Genomic DNA, 18530 nt, shown 5'->3' with positions numbered 1-18530 from the left:
CCTCCAATCTGGCTTTCGCCCCCTCCATAGCACAGAAACTGCTCTCCTCAAAGTCCTCAACGACCTCCTCACCTCTGCTGACACTGGTTCTCTCAACATCCTCATCCTCCTCGACCTGAGCGCAGCCTTCGATACAGTGAACCATAACTTCCTGCTCACCAGACTCAAAGACCTCGGCATTGAAGGCTCTGCACTCAGCTGGCTCCGTTCCTACCTTTCCAACAGATCCCACTTCATCTCTCTCCACAACCACACCTCTGCTACAGCCACAGTCATTCAAGGCGGTCCCCAAGGCTCCGTACTCGGCCCCCTCCTCTTCATCATCTACATCCTCCCTCTTGGTCAGATACTTCGCCACTTCAACCTGGACTTCCACTGTTACGCCGATGACACCCAGATCTACCTCGGCACCAAATACCCCACAACCTCCCCCTCTCCCATATCAACTCCTGTTTGTCAGCTATAAAAACCTGGATGCAACATAACTTCCTCAAACTCAACAGCGATAAGACAGAATTCCTCCTCATAGGCTCCAAAGCCACACTCAGCAAAATAAATAACCCCACTCTCACCATCGACGGCACCACTGTCTCCCCATCTCCCCAGGCCCGCAACCTTGGCGTGATCTTTGATTCCATCCTCTCCCTTGAGCCTCACATCCGCCATGTCATTAAAACCTCCTTCTTTCATCTCCGCAACATCGCCAAACTCAGACCCTCTCTCACACCTCCCGCTGCTGAAAGACTCATCCATGCCTTCATCTCCTCCTGACTGGACTATTGCAACTCACTTCTCCTTGGCATCAGCTCCACCTACATCAACCGACTCCAACTGGTCCAGAACGCAGCTGCCCGACTCATCACCCACACCAAATCCTGGCATCACATCACTCCAGTCCTCAAACAACTTCACTGGCTTCCCATCTCCCACCGGATCACCTACAAAATCCTGATCCTCACCTACAAAGCCCTCCACCATCTGGCCCCCCCATATCTCACAAACCTCCTCTCCCCCTACCAACCCTCACGGTCCCTCAGATCCACATCAGCCGGTCTCCTCTCCATCCACAAGTCCAACCTCCGCAGTTTTGGGGACAGAGCCTTCTCCAGGGTAGCTCCCAGGCTCTGGAACTCCCTCCCCCAACTGATCCGCAATTCCGTGTCCCTCACCATCTTCCAGTCCCGCCTCAAGACCCATCTCTTCACCTCTGCCTATCCTTAGCCCCACGTCCCCCTCCCTTTTCATCTGTGCATTAATTGCCTCATACTGTATTTTGTATTGAATTCTGTCTTTACTTTGTGTACTAGTCATGTCTCTACTATTTATTTCATTCCCCTTACATGTTTTTCCTCTACCTGCTAAATTTTTGTAAGGTGTCCTTGAGACTCTTGAAAGGCGCCCATAAATAACATTTATTATTATTATTATTATTACTGCGCCAGAGACTTGTTTCTGATCCTGAATAGTGGCGTTGTCTGTACAGAGTTTGTATGTTCTCCCTGGGATCATGTGGGTTTTTTCCAGGTGCCCAGGTTTCCTCCCACACTCCAAGGACATACAGGTTGTTATGTTAATTAGCTTTGGTAGAATTGTAAAATTGTCCCTAGTGTGTAGGATAGGATAGTGTCAGTTTACGGGGTTATTGCTGGTTGGCACGAACTCGGTGGGCTGAAGGGCCTGTTTCCGCTCTGTATCTCTAAAGTCTGTTCAGATATTCCATTATAATTATGATTATCCTTAATCCCCCGGTTATTCTTTTCTTTTTAATGTAGTACAGTAGACCCTCCACAGCAATGCACCACAGGGAGTCCGTTATTGCTGCCTGTTCTCTTTAACGGGGTGTGGGGTCAATATTAATGTTTAATCCTTGCCCTATGTCACAACTCCTAAACCATGCTTTCATCCGTCCTATTTTCCTGTTCTTGCCCTTACTAGCACATTGCACCTGGTGCAATCTAGAGATTGTTTCCCTTTTGGAGATTGTGATTTGGAGATTTGGAGAATTTGGAGATTGTTCCCCTTTGAACCTTTTGCCTGATTCTCCGCAGGACCACATTCCCTTCTTCTACCCAACATGCATGACTCCTGGCTGCTCACCCTCCCACTAAGAATGTTCAGCAGCTGCTCGGAGACATCACAGACCCCAGCACTAGGGGGGCAACACACCATCCTGGAGACCCTCTCATAGTGTATACTACTCCTATAACATGAACTTATGAACGTTATTACCTATATCTTTGAGTCATAGTCTTAGAGTGATACAGTTGTAAAACAGGCCCTTCGGCCCAACTTGCCCACACCAGCCAACGTGTCCCGGCTACATCAGTCACACCTGCCTGCGTTTGGTCCTATCCATGTATCTGTCTAACTGTTTCTTAAACGATGGGATAGTCCCAGTCTCAACTACCTCCTCTGTTCCGTACACCCACCGCCCTTTTTGTGAAAAAGTAACCCCTCAGATCCCTGTTAAATCTTTTCCCCTTCATCTTGAACCTATGTCCTCTGGTCCTCGATTCCCCTACTCTGGGCAAGAGACTCTGTGCATCTACCCGATCTATTTCTCTCATGATTTTATACACCTCTATAAGATCATCCTTCATCCTCCTGCGCTCCAAGGGATAGAGACCCAGCCTACTCAACCTCTCCCTGTTGTTCACACCCTCTAGTCCCAGTAACATCCTCGTAAATCTTCTCTGTACCCTTTCAAGCTTGGCAATATCTTTCCTATAACATGGTGCCCAAAACTGAATACAATACTCTACATGCGGCCTCACCAATGTCTTATACATCTGCAACATGACCTCCCAACATCTATACTCAATACTCTGGCTGATGAAGGCCAATGTGCCTAAAGTATTTTTGGCCACCCAATCTACCTTCAACTCCACCTTCAGGGAACTATGTACTTGCTCTCCTAGATCCCTCAGCTCTACAACACTCCAGAACCCTACCATTCACTGTGTAGCTCCTGCTCAGCTTCTTGCCAGAGACTCTTGAGCCAAACCCTCAGCACTTATTACTCAAACACCCTACTTGGAATTGAAACCCCGCCATTCCCAAAACCAATGCTGGAGCTCAGCATCCTTTAGCTGACACTCAGATCGGGTTTTGCTACCTATGCTTATCAGGATCAGAAAGAAATTGGGCCGTAACTTGCTCGGCACTTTTTAAACACTCAGTCCAGTTCCGATCTTAAAGCTGTGCCCTCTAGGCTTTGACATTTACACCCCACTATTCAATATTTTCCTGATCTGCCCTAAATCTAGTTCTGTGCCAGTTTCCCAGAACCATTTAAATCCATGTTTTCCCTGTATTTTATAACCTCTTCCCATTTCTTCCATTCAGCACTCTGTTGGTCTCTTACCCTCGGACTTCTGCCATGATGCAGTCAGCCTTTTTGTCTGCACAAACACACTTTTGAGCTGGGGAATCATGCTCTATTCCTAGATTGTGTCCAATGCCATGAGCCAGATTAGAAGCAATGCCCAAACTTTCCGCAGTGGTATCCTAGGAGAGAAGAGCAATAATTAGGAGTCAGTCATATACGCTCATAAGTATAGGAGCGTGTACGCCATTCAGCCCATCGAGTTGACTCCACTATTCAATGATGGCTGATCTATTTTTCCCTCTCAACCCCATTCTCCTGCCTTCTCCCCATAACCCAACACCCTTACTAATCAATAATCTATCAATCTCCGCCTTAGAATTACCAATAATAGCCTCCACAGCTATCCGTGGCAATGAATTCCACAGACTCACCACCCTATGACTAAGAAATTCTTCCTCATCTCATTTCTTAAGGTACATCCTTTTATTCTGAGGCTATGCCCTCTGGTCCTAGACTCTCCCACTAGTGGAAACATCCTCTTCACATCCACTCTATCCAGGCCTTTCATTATTCGGTAAGTTTAGATGAGGTCCCTCCTCATCCTTCTCAACTCCAGTGAGTAGAGGCCCAGTGCTGTTAAACGCTCATCAAACGTTAACTCAATAGTTCCCTGGATCGTTTGCGTAAACCTCCTCTGGACCCTCTCCAATGCTAGCACATCCTTCCTCAGAATTGGGACCCAAAACTGACCACAATACTCCAAATGTGGTCTAACCAGTGCACTTCAACTTCAACATTATTTCCATGTTTTTATATTTTGGTCCACTCAAAATAAATGTTATTTGCCTTCCTTCCTACCAATTCAACTTGAAATTTTAGGAATCCTGCACCAGCACACCCAAGTCCCTTCTGTTCATTTTTAAAAGCTTCCAAATGTCTATGCTCTTGCTAATCTTAGCAATATTATACACTTTCACTTTTACTATGTCAGCCACGGTCACCTCGTCCTCCGCTTAGAATCTTACTTCCTCTTTGGAATGAGAAGATCCTGTGTCTATCGAATTACTCCCAGCAACTCCTGCCATTGATGTTCCACCGACATTCCTGCTAGGATCCCTTTCCAATCCACCTTAGCCAGCTCCTCCGTCATGCCTCTGTAGTCATCTTTACTCAACAGTAATACCGACACATCCAATTTCATTTTCTCCCTCTCAAACTGCAGGGTAAATATGATCATACTATGGTCACTACCTGCTCAGGTTTCATAGAGTGTGGAAACAGGCCCTGTAGCCCAACTTGCCCACACTGACCAATATGTCCCATCTACACGAGTCCCATCAGCCTGCGTTTGGCAGGCTTCCGTCTGTGAAGTCAATTTTCTATTCTTTACCTTAAGATCCCAAATCAATTTGGGTTAATTACACAACACCACATCCAGAATTGCCCTTTCCCTAGTAGGCTCAACATATCAATGATTTGTATGAGAACATACAGGGCCTGGAGAGGGCCTGGGCTATAGGAAGAGGTTGAGTAAGTGGGACTCTATTCCTTGGAGTGCAGGAGGATGAGGGGTGGTCTTATAGAGATGTATAAAATCATGAGAGGAATAGATCGGGTAGATGCACAGAGTCTCTTGCCCGGAGTAGGGGAATTGAGGACCAGAGGACAGAAGTTTAAGGTGAAGGGGAAAATATTTAATAAGAATCTGAGGGGTAACGTTTTCATACAAAGAGTGGTGGATGTATGGAACGAGCTGCCAGAGGAGGTAGTTGAGGCTGGAACTACCCCAACATTTAAGAAACAGTTGGACAGGGACATGGATAGGACAGGTTTGGAGGGATATGGACCAAATGCTGGCAGGTGGGTCTAGTGTAGCTGGGAGGTGTTGGCCAGTGTCGCAAGTTGGGCCAAAAGGCCTGTTTTCATACTGTATCACTGTGACTCTGTACCAGCTGTTCTAATAAACCCATCTCATAGGCACTCTACAAATTCCTTCTCTTGAGATCCCGTACGAACCTGATTGTCCCAGTCTACCTGCAAATTGAAATCCCTCATGATCGCTGTAACATTGCTTTTCTTACGTCGATTGTTTCTCCTGATGTACAGGCTACTGTTTGGGGGCCTGTAAATAACTCCCATTACGGTATTTTTACTCTTGCAGTTTCTCAGCTTTACCCATGAGGAATCTACACCCTCTGATCCTATGTCACCCCTTGCTAACGACTTACCAGCAGAGCTACCCCACTCCTCTGCCTACCTGACTGTCCACGCCAACCAGTGGGCACCCGTCTGTATAAATCCCATCATTCAGCACTAGACCATGGGCCTAAGAATTCAAGTTCTCATCTAGTCACTTAAATGCTGCAGTGACTCTTCTTCCACCACTCTCCCCAGCTGTGTATTGCAGGTACCCTCCAACAGTGGATCATTCTGCAGACTCCCCACTTCCTTGATGCTACCTAGCTTTGTATCATCTGCTAATTGCCTCAAACCCATCAATTCATGATCTAATACACCTCTACAAGATTACTCCTCAGCCTCTTGCGCTCCAATGAATAAAGTCCAGTTCAAGTCAGTTAAAAGAGATTAGATAAATTGGGTTCATTCTCACTTAAATGTAAAAGGTTGAGTATTGACTTCACAGAGTGTTATAAAATTATAAGAGGCATAGCACAGATATTTGGTTATTTTACAGTATAGGGAAGACTAGAATTAGAGGAACAGGCTTAAGGTGAGAGAATGCAAAACTAAAGGAGATCTGAAGCATACGTATGACACCCAGAGGACGGTGATCACCTGGAACATGCTGCCAGTGGAGGGGTAGAGTCAGATACAATTACAATGTTTAAAAATAATTTGGGCAGTTATTTAAACAGTTAAGGTATAGATGTCCTAAAGCAGGCAAATGTGATTATTGTTGCTAGGTAATATGGACAGCATGGCTTTTTTACTATGGGATCACAGAATCACAGCGTCATAGTCAAACTGCACCAAAATAGGCTCTTTTGGCACATTATGCCTATGCCAACCAAGATGCCCCAATTAAGCTAGTTCCACCTGCCGCTTTTAATCCATATAACTCTATACCTTTCCTGTCCATATACTGTAGATGTTCAAATGTCTTTTAAATATTGTCATAGTACCTGCTTTAACTACCTCCTCTTAGCTTGTTCCATATACCCATCGCGCATTGTGTGAAAAAGTTGCCCTCAGGTTCCTACTAAATCTTTTCCCTCTCACCTTAAACCCCATTTATTCTTGATTCCCCCTACTCTGGGCAAAAGACTGTCCATTTACTCTGTCTATTTCCCACATGATCTTATACAACTATATAAGATCATCCTCATGCACTCCAAGGAATAAAGTCGCAGCCTGCTTAACCTCTCCTTACAGCTCAGGCCCTCAAGTCCTGGCCACATCATCACAAATCTTCTCTGCACTCTTTTCAGCTTGATGACTTTATTCCTATAGCAGAGTGACCGACACAGATACAATACTCCAATACAGCCTCACCAATGTCGTGTATAACTGTAACATAACATCCCAATATCTATACTCAATATCTTAACTGATGTACCCAAAACCTTTTTGACCACCCTTTCTACCTTGAACACAACTTTCAAGGTATTACACAAAATTAAAGTCTGAGATAGCTCATTACCTCACTGACTCCATTTTATACTATTTTAGAAATCTGTCCCACAGACATCCGATAAATGGATCCTCTTTTACCTGTTTGCCCAGTCATAATGAAGATTACATGGGATCTGATTACTGCACGTCTGTTGCTTTGAGTTTTGCTTATTCCTTTATTTCCTGCCTATAAACTATCCCACCAGTGTTTTGTCCCTTGTAATCTCAGACCTTCAGTCATACCATATTTGTGATAGACTGATGCTTACCAGAACAATACCTCCTGAATGATCCTCAGAACACATGGAACCAAACTCAGCAAGCTGCCCATTGAGACTGTTGAAGCTCTTGCCTCTGTGAGAGAAATAACAAATACTTGTACACAGGTTGTGGGTGAAGAATCCCCAACATTGACTGGGAGTTGGTTCACAGTTGTTTTCTTCTCCCCAAAATACCACTTCATCAGGCACAGAGAAGGTTGATTCCAGCTGTGACCTGGGACAGTGAGTCATTTCCACAATGCTTTGATAATGTTCCTAATAGGAGGCTGATCTTCATCCAGTGTCTCCGGCATGGTGGTATGCTCAGCAGCATAAAGAATGCTCAGATCTGGCATCTGATTACATCACATGGTGTCAAGCATAAATATAGAAGCTCACCAACCTCCGAGAAGGATTGAACAGTGCAAAGAGAACCTTATTTCCCTGAGAATTGTGATAGAAATACCGGCATTGAACATAACCTAGTTACAGCCCAGTGGTATGAATATTGATTTATCTCACTTCAGGTAGCCCCGGCATTCCATCTCTCTCTATCGCTTCCACACCCAAGTCGCGCTAGCTTCCCATTTTCACCCTACAAACAGCTTACAATGGCCTGTTTCTTTTATCATTGTTACTTTGTTGCATATCTTTCCTTCATTGTTCTTTATCTTTCCACATCACTGTCTGTATCTCTCGTTTCCCTTATCCCTAACCAGTCTGAAGAAGGGTCCCGACCCGAAACATGACCCATTCCTTCTCTCCAGAGATGCTGCCTGTCCCGCTGAGTTACTCCAGCATTTTGTCTATTTCCAGATAAGTAAACTGTGCTAATAAACATATTTCCAGTTACACCAAGTCAAAGGTACCTGTATCTGTTTCTCATCCTTCAGGATGGAATGAGAATTGTTTATTAACGGTTGATCAATAAGGTTGCAGCACATGGACTGGGTGTAATATACCAGCATCAATATAGGATTGATTAGATGATAGGGCTTGGATGAGATGGAATTTATTAAATGTGTCCAGTAACGCTTCTTTAATCTATACAAACCCTACTCCAAAGGACATATCACTGGACCTCTTCTTAGGAAATGAGGATGGGGATAGAAACATAGAAAATAGGTGCAGGAGAAGGCCATTCGGCCCTTCGACCCAGCACCCCCATTCAATATGATCATGGCTGATCATCCAAAATCAGTATCCCGTTCCTGCTTTCTCCCCATATCCCTTGATTCCTTTAACCCTAAGTGTTAAATCTAACTCTCTCTTGAAAACATCCAGTGAATCTGCCTCCATTGCCTTCTGTGGCAGAGAATTCCACAGATTCACAACTCTCTGGGTGAAAATCTTTTTCCTCATCTCAGTCCTAAATGGTCTAACCCTTATTCTTAAGCTGTGACCCCTGCTTCTCGATTCCCCCAACATCGGGAACATTTTTCCTGCATCTAGCCTGTCCAATCCCTTAAGAATTTTATATGTTTCTATAAGATACCCTCCCATCCTTCTAAATTCCAGTGAAAACAAGCCCAGTCGACCCATTCTTTCATCATGTGTCAGTCCTGCCATTCCGGGAATTAACCTGGTGCACCTACGCTGTACTCCCTCAATAGCAAGAATATTCTGCCTCATTCGGAGACCAATCAGGAGACAAAAACTGCACACAATACTCCAGGTGTGGTCTCACCAGGGCCCTGTAGTACAACTGCAGTAGGACCTCCTTGCTCCTAAAATCTGTGACTCCTGAAGTGTCAGTGGCGAGCATTTTGGGACAAGTGACCATAATTCTACGTTTTAAAATGGTGATGAGAAAGATAGGACTGGTTAAATTGGAACAAGGCCGAATTTGGGTGGGAACTTTCAGAGGTCAATTGGGAAAGTCTTTTTGCAGGTAAGAGGATGTCTGGCAAGTGGGAGGCTTTAGAAAGTGAGATAGCAAGAGTAGAGGGGCAGCATATTCCTGTTGGGGTGAAGGGCTAGGCTGGCAACTTTAGTGAACTCTGGTTGACGAGAGATTTTGAAGTACTGGTCAAGAAAATTGAGTCATACCAGATTTAAGCAGCAGGATCAAGAGAATCCTTCCAAGTACAAGGAAGGATTCTCTTAGTCATACAGCATGGAAAGAGTCACTTTGGACCAACTTGCCCACACCGAACAACATGGCTCATCTACACTAGTTTCCAACTGCCTGCATTTTGCCCATATCCCTCTAAACCTGTCTAAATGTTTCTTAACTGTTGCGATACTACCTGCCTCAATTACCTCCTCCAGCAGCTCGTTCCAAACACTCTCTACTCTTTGTGTGAAAAAGCTACCTCCTAACCTTAAACCTATGTCCTCTGGTTCTCGATTCCCCTACTCTGAGTAAGAAACTGGGTGTTAGATCACATTAAATCAATAGTCAAGAGTGATTTGGATAGATTGATTAGGGATAGTCAGCATGGTATGGGAAATCATCTCCCACAAATCAGATGAGTATTTTGAAGCGGTCACCAAGAGGATTGATGAGGATTTGGAAGGTAATAAAAAATAAACTGCAGATGTTGGTTTATACCAAAGATAAATAAAAAATGCTGGAGTAACTCAGCAGGTCAGGATGGCAGAGATCAGAAAAATGATCTGAAGACCCGAAACTTCCCTATCCATTTTGTAGAGTGATGCTGCCTGACCCTTGTTACACCAGCATTTTGTCTCTATCCTACTTAGATGGTTTGTCGGGAAGCTTAGATTGCATTAAATCAATAGTCAAGAGTGATTTATTGCCATATGTCCTGAAACGGGACAGAAATTATTTCTTGTTGCAGCACAACAGGTCTGTAAACACTTAACTCAGTGAATATTATAATAAACCACAAAAAGTAGTTCAATAGCAGTTTAAAAAATCTAAGAAGAGCCAGCCAATTAGATTCCAAAATTGCTTTGGAGGAGGAGTCAGAGGGCAGAGTGATACAGTGGGGAAACAGGCCCTTCAGCCCAACCTGCCCACACTGTGGGCCAACATGGCCCAGCTACACTAGTCCCACTTGCCTGCGTGTGGCTCATATCCCTTTAAACCTGTCCTATCCATGTGCCTGTCTAATTGTTTCTTAAACTTGCGATTGTCCCTGCCTCAACTACCTCCTTTAGCAGCTTGTTCCATACATCCACCACCCTTTGTGTGTTGAATGTTACCCCTCAGATTATTTCCCCTTCACCTTGAACCTAAGGTACCCTTTCCAGCGACAATATCTTTCCTATAACATGGTGCCCAGAACTGAACACAATACTCTAAATGCAGCCTCAACAACATCTTATATAACTGCAACATAGACTCATAAAGTCAGGGTGATACAGCGTAGAAATATGTCCTTCGGCCCAACTTCCGGAAGTGGCGGCGCTGGGAACGGCTGCGGCTCGCCTGCAGTCCGTTTGTCTTTTACTTTTTTGTGTTGTTTTTTTCGTTTTGTCTAGTTACGTTTTTGTTTTTTTAGGTCGTGTTTATGTGGGGGGGGGGGGGTGGGGTGGAGGGTGAAACGGGGCTTTCTGTCTCTCCCTTCGGGGGAATACGACCTTTTTGTCGTATCCCCCTTCTCTGCCTCCGTCTACGCTGAGGCCTAATGGCGGAGCTGGCGACCTCGGGACTCTGGAGGCAGCTGACAGGACTCGCCCTGGGCTCGCTCCCGTGAGGGCGGCCCAGCTCGGGGCTGGAACTGCGCTCCCGTGAGAGTGGCCTGGCGAGGGGCTGAGAGACTTTCCCGTGAGGGGCTGTGGCCCTTCGTAGTGGCCCAGCCTGAGGGTGGAACGGCACTCCCGTCGGAGTGGCCCAGCCCGAGGGTGTAACGGCACTCCCGTCGGAGTGGCCCAGCCCGAGGGAGAACGGCACTCCCGTCGGAGTGGCCCAGCCCGAGGGTGGAACGGCACTCCCGTCGGAGTGGCCCAGCCCGAGGGAGGAACGGCACTCCCGTCGGAGTGGCCCAGCCCGAGGGAGGAACGGCACTCCCGTCGGAGTGGCCCAGCCCGAGGGAGAACGGCACTCCCGTCGGAGTGGCCCAGCCCAAGGGAGAACGGTACTCACGTGAGGGCGATCCGGCTCGGGGCTGGAACGGTGCTCCGGTGGCTGGGACGACGTTCTGGCGGCGGTGACCTGAGTCCTGGGTTCAGCCGCGGGCCAGCGGCTGCGTGTGCTGGACTGGAGGGCGGCAGCTTCGACCACCCCCGGGCCGCGGTGTTTGAACCGGCCCGTTTGCGGGGTTCGGTGAGCCGCGGGACTGTTGTGCCATCGCCCGGTGGGGAATCGCCTCAGCGCAGAGGGAGAAGAGGAGGGAAGAGACAGTAACCCTAAGATTTTTGCCTCCACCACAGTGAGGAGGTGCTTGGAGGATACACTGTGGTGGTGTTAATTTGTGTTTATTGTTGTTTATTATTGTATGATTGTATGTATGACTGCAGGCACGAAATTTCGTTCAGACCGTAAGGTCTGAATGACAATAAAGGTATTCAATTCAATTCAATTCAATTCAACTTGCCCACACCGGCCAACATGTCCCAGCTACACTAAAATGAATGGTCATAGGAGATTTCACATTAAGGGGAGCCTAAAACTAGAGGCTGTAGGTTTAAAGTGAGAGGAGAAAGATTTAAATGGGACCTCAATGGCAACCTTGTCGTACAGAGGTTGGTGGGTATGTGGAACGAGCTTCCAGAGGAAGTTGTAGAGGCTGGCATAATTACAATGTTTAAAAAACAATGTTTGGAAGGATATAGGCCAAAATAGGCAAATGGGAATAGGTCAGATAGACACCTTGGTCCACATGAATGATCTGGGCCGATGGGCCTCGTTCCGTACTGTTTAACTCCATGACTCCAATAAACATACGGCAAGATGAACTCAGCGGGTTTAGTAACACCTGCAGAGGCAATGGGATGGTCAATGTTTCTCATCATGACCCCACATCAGAACTCGATTCACAGGCTGAACCAATACATCATTTTAATAACAGTGGCTTACATGATGAGCTGAGCATTATCATTGTGTAGTCTTGGTAGAAGGTTTGCTTTCCTCCAGGTAAGGAATCGTTTCATGGTGGCCAACGCATTGTCATCGACCACAATCTGGTCTGTTGTCCACACTTCAACACCAATCAGTGCAATTCGAAGATCCAATGGTCTGTAGAACTGTAGTGAGATGGAAACATCAACTGAATCATCAATTGAAATGACTAAATACATATCCGGTAACAGGAAGCACCCTGTCTTATTGCACTTCAACAAAAGTACAATTCCCTCTCTGTGATGTACAGCCTCCAATAAGCCTGTCAACATGTACTGCTAACACATGCAATAAACATCTTTCTTCTTTACCTGAAAACCTACCCTATAAATCTGTCCCAATGCATCATTTAGAAATAGCACTGACCCAACTCACTGTCCTGATCTTTGTGATGTATCACTATCTTATAGATTTGTCTTCCTGCACTGCTTGTCACCTTGTGATATGTAATGATATATAATATCTAACCATTGTTAGTAGATAAAAAATATTAATTTCCTCTCCCTTTATAGCAAACACAAACACCTTTGCCTACAAATCAATGAAGCTTGGTCTCCCTGCAATGTTTTCCCACCAAATAAACACCCTACCTGCCGTGCCCACAGACTGTATAGATCATAAGATCATAAGTGATAGGAGCAGAATTAGACCATTAGACCCAACAAGTCTACTGTGCCATTCAATCATGGCTGATTTATCTCTCCTTCCTCACCCCATTCTCCTGCCTTCTCCCCATAACTTCTGACACCCGTACAAATCAAAAACTCTGTATTGTATACTGCAATACAGTGTAGAGAAAATGATTGAATTACATGTGCCATTAGTGAAATCACTTGGTTGCCATACTTACCAGATCCACATAACTAACAGCATTTGCTAATCGACTGATCACTTTTCGTTTGCTGTTGAATGCACTCTGATACTGAAAGACAAAGTCACATTGTAATTTCATTTACAGAGTTACAATTTTATGAATTGGCTGTTTCTTTTATTGCTGATTGCAAAATTGCATGTTGACTGATGATGTTAAAAAGGAGAGACAAAATCATTGACAGATTGGTCAAAGACCAATGAATGATTGGGTTCTCGGGAGTGCATAATAAAATGGAACTGCAGATGTTGGTTTATACCAAAGATAGACACAAAATGCTTGAGCAACTCAGTGGGTTGAGCAGCATCTCTGAAATATATGGACAGGTGTCGTTTAGTTTAGTTCATTATTGTCACGTGTAGAGTTCAATGCCTCATAATTAAAGGATGTTCTTTTAGGAAAGAGATGAGGGAAAATCTCTTTAGTCAGAGGGTGGTGAATCTGTGGAATCTTTAGTATTCAACAGAGGAGGACAAAGGGGTTAATTAACAGGGGGGAAAGAGCACAAAAGAAAGCTTGCGGGGAATATAAAAACACTCTAAAAACTTCTTTAGATATGTGAAAAGGAAAGGATTAGTGAAGACAAATGTAGGTCCTTTACAATCAGAGACAGGTGAATTTATAATGGGAAACCAGAAAATGGCAGAACAATTAAACGAGAATTTTGGTTCTGTCATCATTGAGGAAGGCACAAACCATCTCCCAGAAATACAGGGGGATCGAGTCGATTGTTAAAGATGTTATAGCAGCACATTTGGAAAGCAGTGACAGGATCGGTCAAAGTCAGCATGGATTTATGAAGGGGTATCATGCTTGACTAATCTTCTGGAATTTTTTGAGGATGTAACAAGTAGAATGGATAAGGAAGAGCCAGTGGATGTGGTGTATCTGGACTTTCAAAAAGTCTTTGACAAGGTCCCAGATAAGAGATTAGTGTGCAAAATTAGAGCACATTGTATTGGGGGTAGGGTATTGACATGGATAGAGAACTGGTTGGCAGACAGGAAGCAAAGAGTAGGAATTAACGGGTCTTTTTCAGAATGGCAGGCAGTGACTAGTGGGGTGCCGCTAGGCTCAGTGTTGGGACCCGAATTATTTATATATATTAACGATTTAGACGAGGGAATATGACATCTCCAAGTCAGATGACACTAAACTGGGTGAAAGTGTGAGCTGCCGTGAGCATGCTATGAGGCTGCAGGCTGACTTGGATAGGTTGGGTGAGTGGGCAGATGCAGTATAATGTGCATAAATGTGAGGTTATCCACTTTGGTGGCAAGAACAGGAAGGCAGATTATTATCTGAATGGTGTCAGATAAGGAAAAGGGGAGGTGCAATGAGACCTGGGTGTGCTTGTATATAAATCACTGAAAGTAAGCATGCAGGTACAGCAGGCAGTGAAGAAAGCTAATGGCATGTTGGCCTTCATTGCGAGAGGATTTGAGTTTAGAAGCAAGGAGGTACTACTGCAGTTGTACAGGGCCCTAGTGAGATCGTACCTGGAGTATTGTATGCAATTTTGGTCTCCTAATTTGAGGAAGGACATTATTGTCATTGAGGGAGTAGGTTCACCAGGTTAATTCCCGGGATGGCGGGACCGACATATGATGAAAGAATGGGTCGACTGGGCTTGTATTCACTGGAATTTAGAAGGATGAGAGGATATTTTATGGAAACATAAAATTCTTAAAGGATTGGACAGGTTAGATGCAGGAAAAATATTCCTGATGTTGGGGAAGTCCAGAATCAGGGGTCACAGTTTAAGAATAAGGGGTAAGCCATTTAGGACTGAGATGAGGCAAAGCTTTTTCACCCAGAGAGTTGTGAATCTGTAGAATTCTCTGCCACGGAAGGCAGTGGAGGCCAATTCACTGGATGTTTTCAAGAGTTAGATTTAGCTCTTAGGGCTAAAAGAATCAAGGGTTATGGACAAAAAGCAGGAACGGGTACTGATTTTAGATGATCAGCCATGATTATATTGAATGGCTGTGATGGCTCGAAGGGCCGAATGACCTAATCCTGCACCTATTTTTCTATGTTTGCCACAGAAGGCAAACCTAGGGGGAGGTGCAGCAAGACCTGGGCGTCCTTGTACACCGGTCACTGAAAGTTGGCGTGCAGGTACAGCAGGCAGTGAAGAAAGCTAATGGAATGTTGGCCTTCATAACAAGAGGATTTCAGTATAGGAGTAAAGAGGTTCTTCGGCAGTTGTATAGGGCTCTGGTGAGACCACATCTGGAGTATTGTGTACAGTGATTGAGGCAGTGCAGCGTAGGTTCACGAGATTGATCCCTGGGACGGCGGGACTGTCATATGAGGAAAGATTGAAAAGACTAGGCTTGTATTCACTGGAGTTTAGAAGGATGAGGGGATATCTTATAGAAACATATAAAATTATAAAAGGACTAGACAAGCTAGATGCAGGAAAAATGTTCCCAATGTGGGGCGAGTCCAGAACCAGGTGCCACATTCTTAGAATAAAGGGGAGGTCATTTAAGACTGAGGTGAGAAAAAACTTTTTCTCCCAGAGAGTTGTGAATTTATGGAATTCCCTGCCACAGAGGGCAGTGGAGGCTAAGTCACTGGATGGGTTTAAGAGAGAGTTAGATGGAGCTCTAGGTGCTGGTGGAGTCAAGGGATATGGGGAGAAGGCAGGCACGGGTTATTGATGGGGGACGATCAGCCATGATCACAATGAAAGGTGGTGCTGGCTCGAAGGGCCGAATGGCCTCCACCTGCACCTATTTTTTATGTTTCTATGTAAGGATGTGGAGGTCGAGGCAGTGGATATTTTAAAGGCTGAGATCGATAGATTCTTAATTAGTACGGGTGTCAGAGGTTCTGGGGAGAAGGCAGGAGAATGGGATTCAGAGGGAGAGATAGATCAGCAATGATTGAATGGCAGAGTAGACATGATGGGCCGAATGGCCTAATTCTAATCTTATCACATGATCTTTTGCCTCACACCTTCTGACTTTTCATCTATGGCATTTGTCCAACCATCTGCCTGTTCATTTATTACCTGCTTTGTCCTGACCCTCCTTTCTTACAGCTTTCTTCCCCCCCACACAATCAGTCTGAAGAAGGTTCCAACCCGATCCCCATCCATGTTGACTGGAGATCCTGCTTGAGCCGCTGAGTTACTCCAGCACCTTGTGTCTTGTTTTGTGACTCAACATCAGCAGTTCCTTCTTTCTACTCACCTCTACTCTGTCTGCCACAAGGACCAACTCCAAGTACTTCATTTCTGACCCAAGGGACCTTTTCAACTGAAAAAGAACATTTACATTTTGAGTAGAGAATACTGAGACCTCATCAGGAACAAATGAACTGTAAAACATCATTTGAACGGACTTCTTTCTAACAGATTTTGGTTATGTTGGACTGATCTGCCCTCGCCACCATCCGTTCTCATCGCCTCCCCAACCGCTTCCAGCTATGGCCTCTGATGCCATTCCCAGCTCACATGGTGCACCAGCATGTCCTTGTTTACATTGGAAAATGATCCCCAATGCATCCACGATTTCTAGGGCCACCTTCTGCCTTCAGTCCCAACAGTTTCCCCAACACCATTTCATGACTTATGTGGATTCCTTTCAGTTCCTCCCTCCCACTAGATCCTCGGTCCCCTTGTATTTCTGGGTGTTTGTGTCCTATTTAGTGAAGATTGAACCAAAGTACTTGTTTAACTGGTCTGCCATTTCCTTGTTTCCCATTATAAATTCACCTGTTTCTGACTGTCCCACTTAGGCGATTTTTCAGGCGACTGCCAGCGACTATTAAGTCGCCTGAAAAAACGGCGACTGGAACGACGGCTGTCAGAGGGGAACAAACACACCACATCACTTTCTTCACAAGCCCATTATGCAGGCGGGGGACAGGGCAAGCGGGGGGAGCGCTGTCTGAGTGAAATTCACATGGTGCAAAGCCAATGTGATACAGACACACACAGCGATGAACAGGAAGGTTGGCGATGTAATTAAGACGGTGAAAGCACAGTATACGGGAAGGGCCACGTAAGCCCTTTAAAACAGGAGGGGAGAAGGGGGGAGTTGCGGCAGAAGGAGTGGAGACAACTTTTAAGAAACGACACGACTGTGAAGCTTGGCGGACATTTAACATTACCAGTCGGTTTCCTTGGTTCTGAAAACTACTGCCTACGTTTTTTTCCCCAATTAACCAATTAGTTTCACTGGTCAGCACCGGCCACAACCTACGACAACCTTCGACCTCCTGGCAACCCACTACCACTGCACCTACGGCACGAGAATTCTCGCTACTCTTCATTCTGGTCGCCGCTAATTTTTCAACATGTTCCAAAAATCGCTGTGACCATAATGAGGCCGCGACTAGGTCCTAGAATGCGGGAACTCCTCACGACCACGAAAGCGACTCCACGGCAACCACCCGCGAACATGTGGCGACCGCATAGTCTCATGCAGTCACTAAAAAGTCGCCTAAGTGGATAGGCCCATAAATATGTCTTCACTCATTTTTTTCCTCTTCACTTATCTAAAAAAGCTTTTAGTCAGTTATTATATTCCCCACAAGCTTTCTTTCATGCTCTATTTCCCCCCTCTTAATTGAATTCTAAATTTCTCCCAGTCCTCCAGTTTGCTGCTTCCTTTGGCCAATTTATATGCCTCTTCCTTGGATTTAACATTATCCCTAATTTCTCTCGTTAGCCACAGTGGAGCCGCCTTCCCGGTTTTATTTTTATGCCAGACAGGGATGAACAATTGTTGTAGTTCATCAATGCAATCTTTAAAGCTTTGCCGTTGCATCTCCACCATCAACCCTGTAAGTATAACTTGCCAGTCTATCCTAGCCAATTCCCATCAAATACCATCAAAGTGTCCTGTCTTTAAGCTCAGGACCCTCGTCTCTGAATTAACCGTGTCACTCTCCATTCTAATGCAGAATTCCACCATAATATGGTCACTGTTGCCCAAGGGGCTTTGCATAACAAGATTGCTAACCAATCCTTCCTCATTACACAATATCCAGTCTAGGATGGCCTGCCGTCTAATCGGTTCCTCTACATACTGGCTTAAAAAACCATCCTGTATACCCTCCAGGAAATCCTCCTCCTCAGTGTTGCTACCAATTTGGTTGGCCCAATCTAAATGTAGATTAAAGTCACCCATGATAACTGCTGTACCTTTGCTACACGCATCCCTAATTTCCTGCTTGATGCTATCCCCAACCTCCCTACTGCTGTTTGGTGGTCTGTATACAACTCCAACAACTGTTTTCTGCCGTTGGCTATTTCACAGTTCTACCCAAACCGATTCTACAGGATCCAAGCTAATGTCTCTCCTTGCTATTGTATTCATCTCCTCTTTAACCAGCAATGCCATCCCACTTCCTCTTCCTTTCTGCCTATCCTTCCTGAATATTGAATACCAC

At 45.3% G+C, this 18530-nt stretch overlaps 1 protein-coding gene across 1 annotated transcript in view; it reads right to left on the bottom strand.

Annotated features, from left to right (window-relative positions):
* Positions 1–18530, bottom strand: part of LOC116989155 (disintegrin and metalloproteinase domain-containing protein 19-like) — a 78453-nt gene that overhangs the window by 45509 nt on the left and 14414 nt on the right. Inside the window, exons 6-10 of the mRNA XM_033046417.1 lie at positions 16325–16390; positions 13101–13172; positions 12209–12375; positions 7231–7315; positions 3365–3507 (exon numbers count right to left, since the gene is read on the bottom strand). Of these exons, the coding sequence (XP_032902308.1) occupies positions 3365–3507; positions 7231–7315; positions 12209–12375; positions 13101–13172; positions 16325–16390 (533 nt within the window). The remainder of the gene's footprint in view (positions 1–3364; positions 3508–7230; positions 7316–12208; positions 12376–13100; positions 13173–16324; positions 16391–18530) is intronic.

This window comes from Amblyraja radiata, chromosome 1 (genome assembly GCF_010909765.2).
Source record: "Amblyraja radiata isolate CabotCenter1 chromosome 1, sAmbRad1.1.pri, whole genome shotgun sequence".
NCBI classification, from domain to species: domain Eukaryota; kingdom Metazoa; phylum Chordata; class Chondrichthyes; order Rajiformes; family Rajidae; genus Amblyraja; species Amblyraja radiata.
This window is presented reverse-complemented; position numbering and strand designations above follow the sequence as displayed.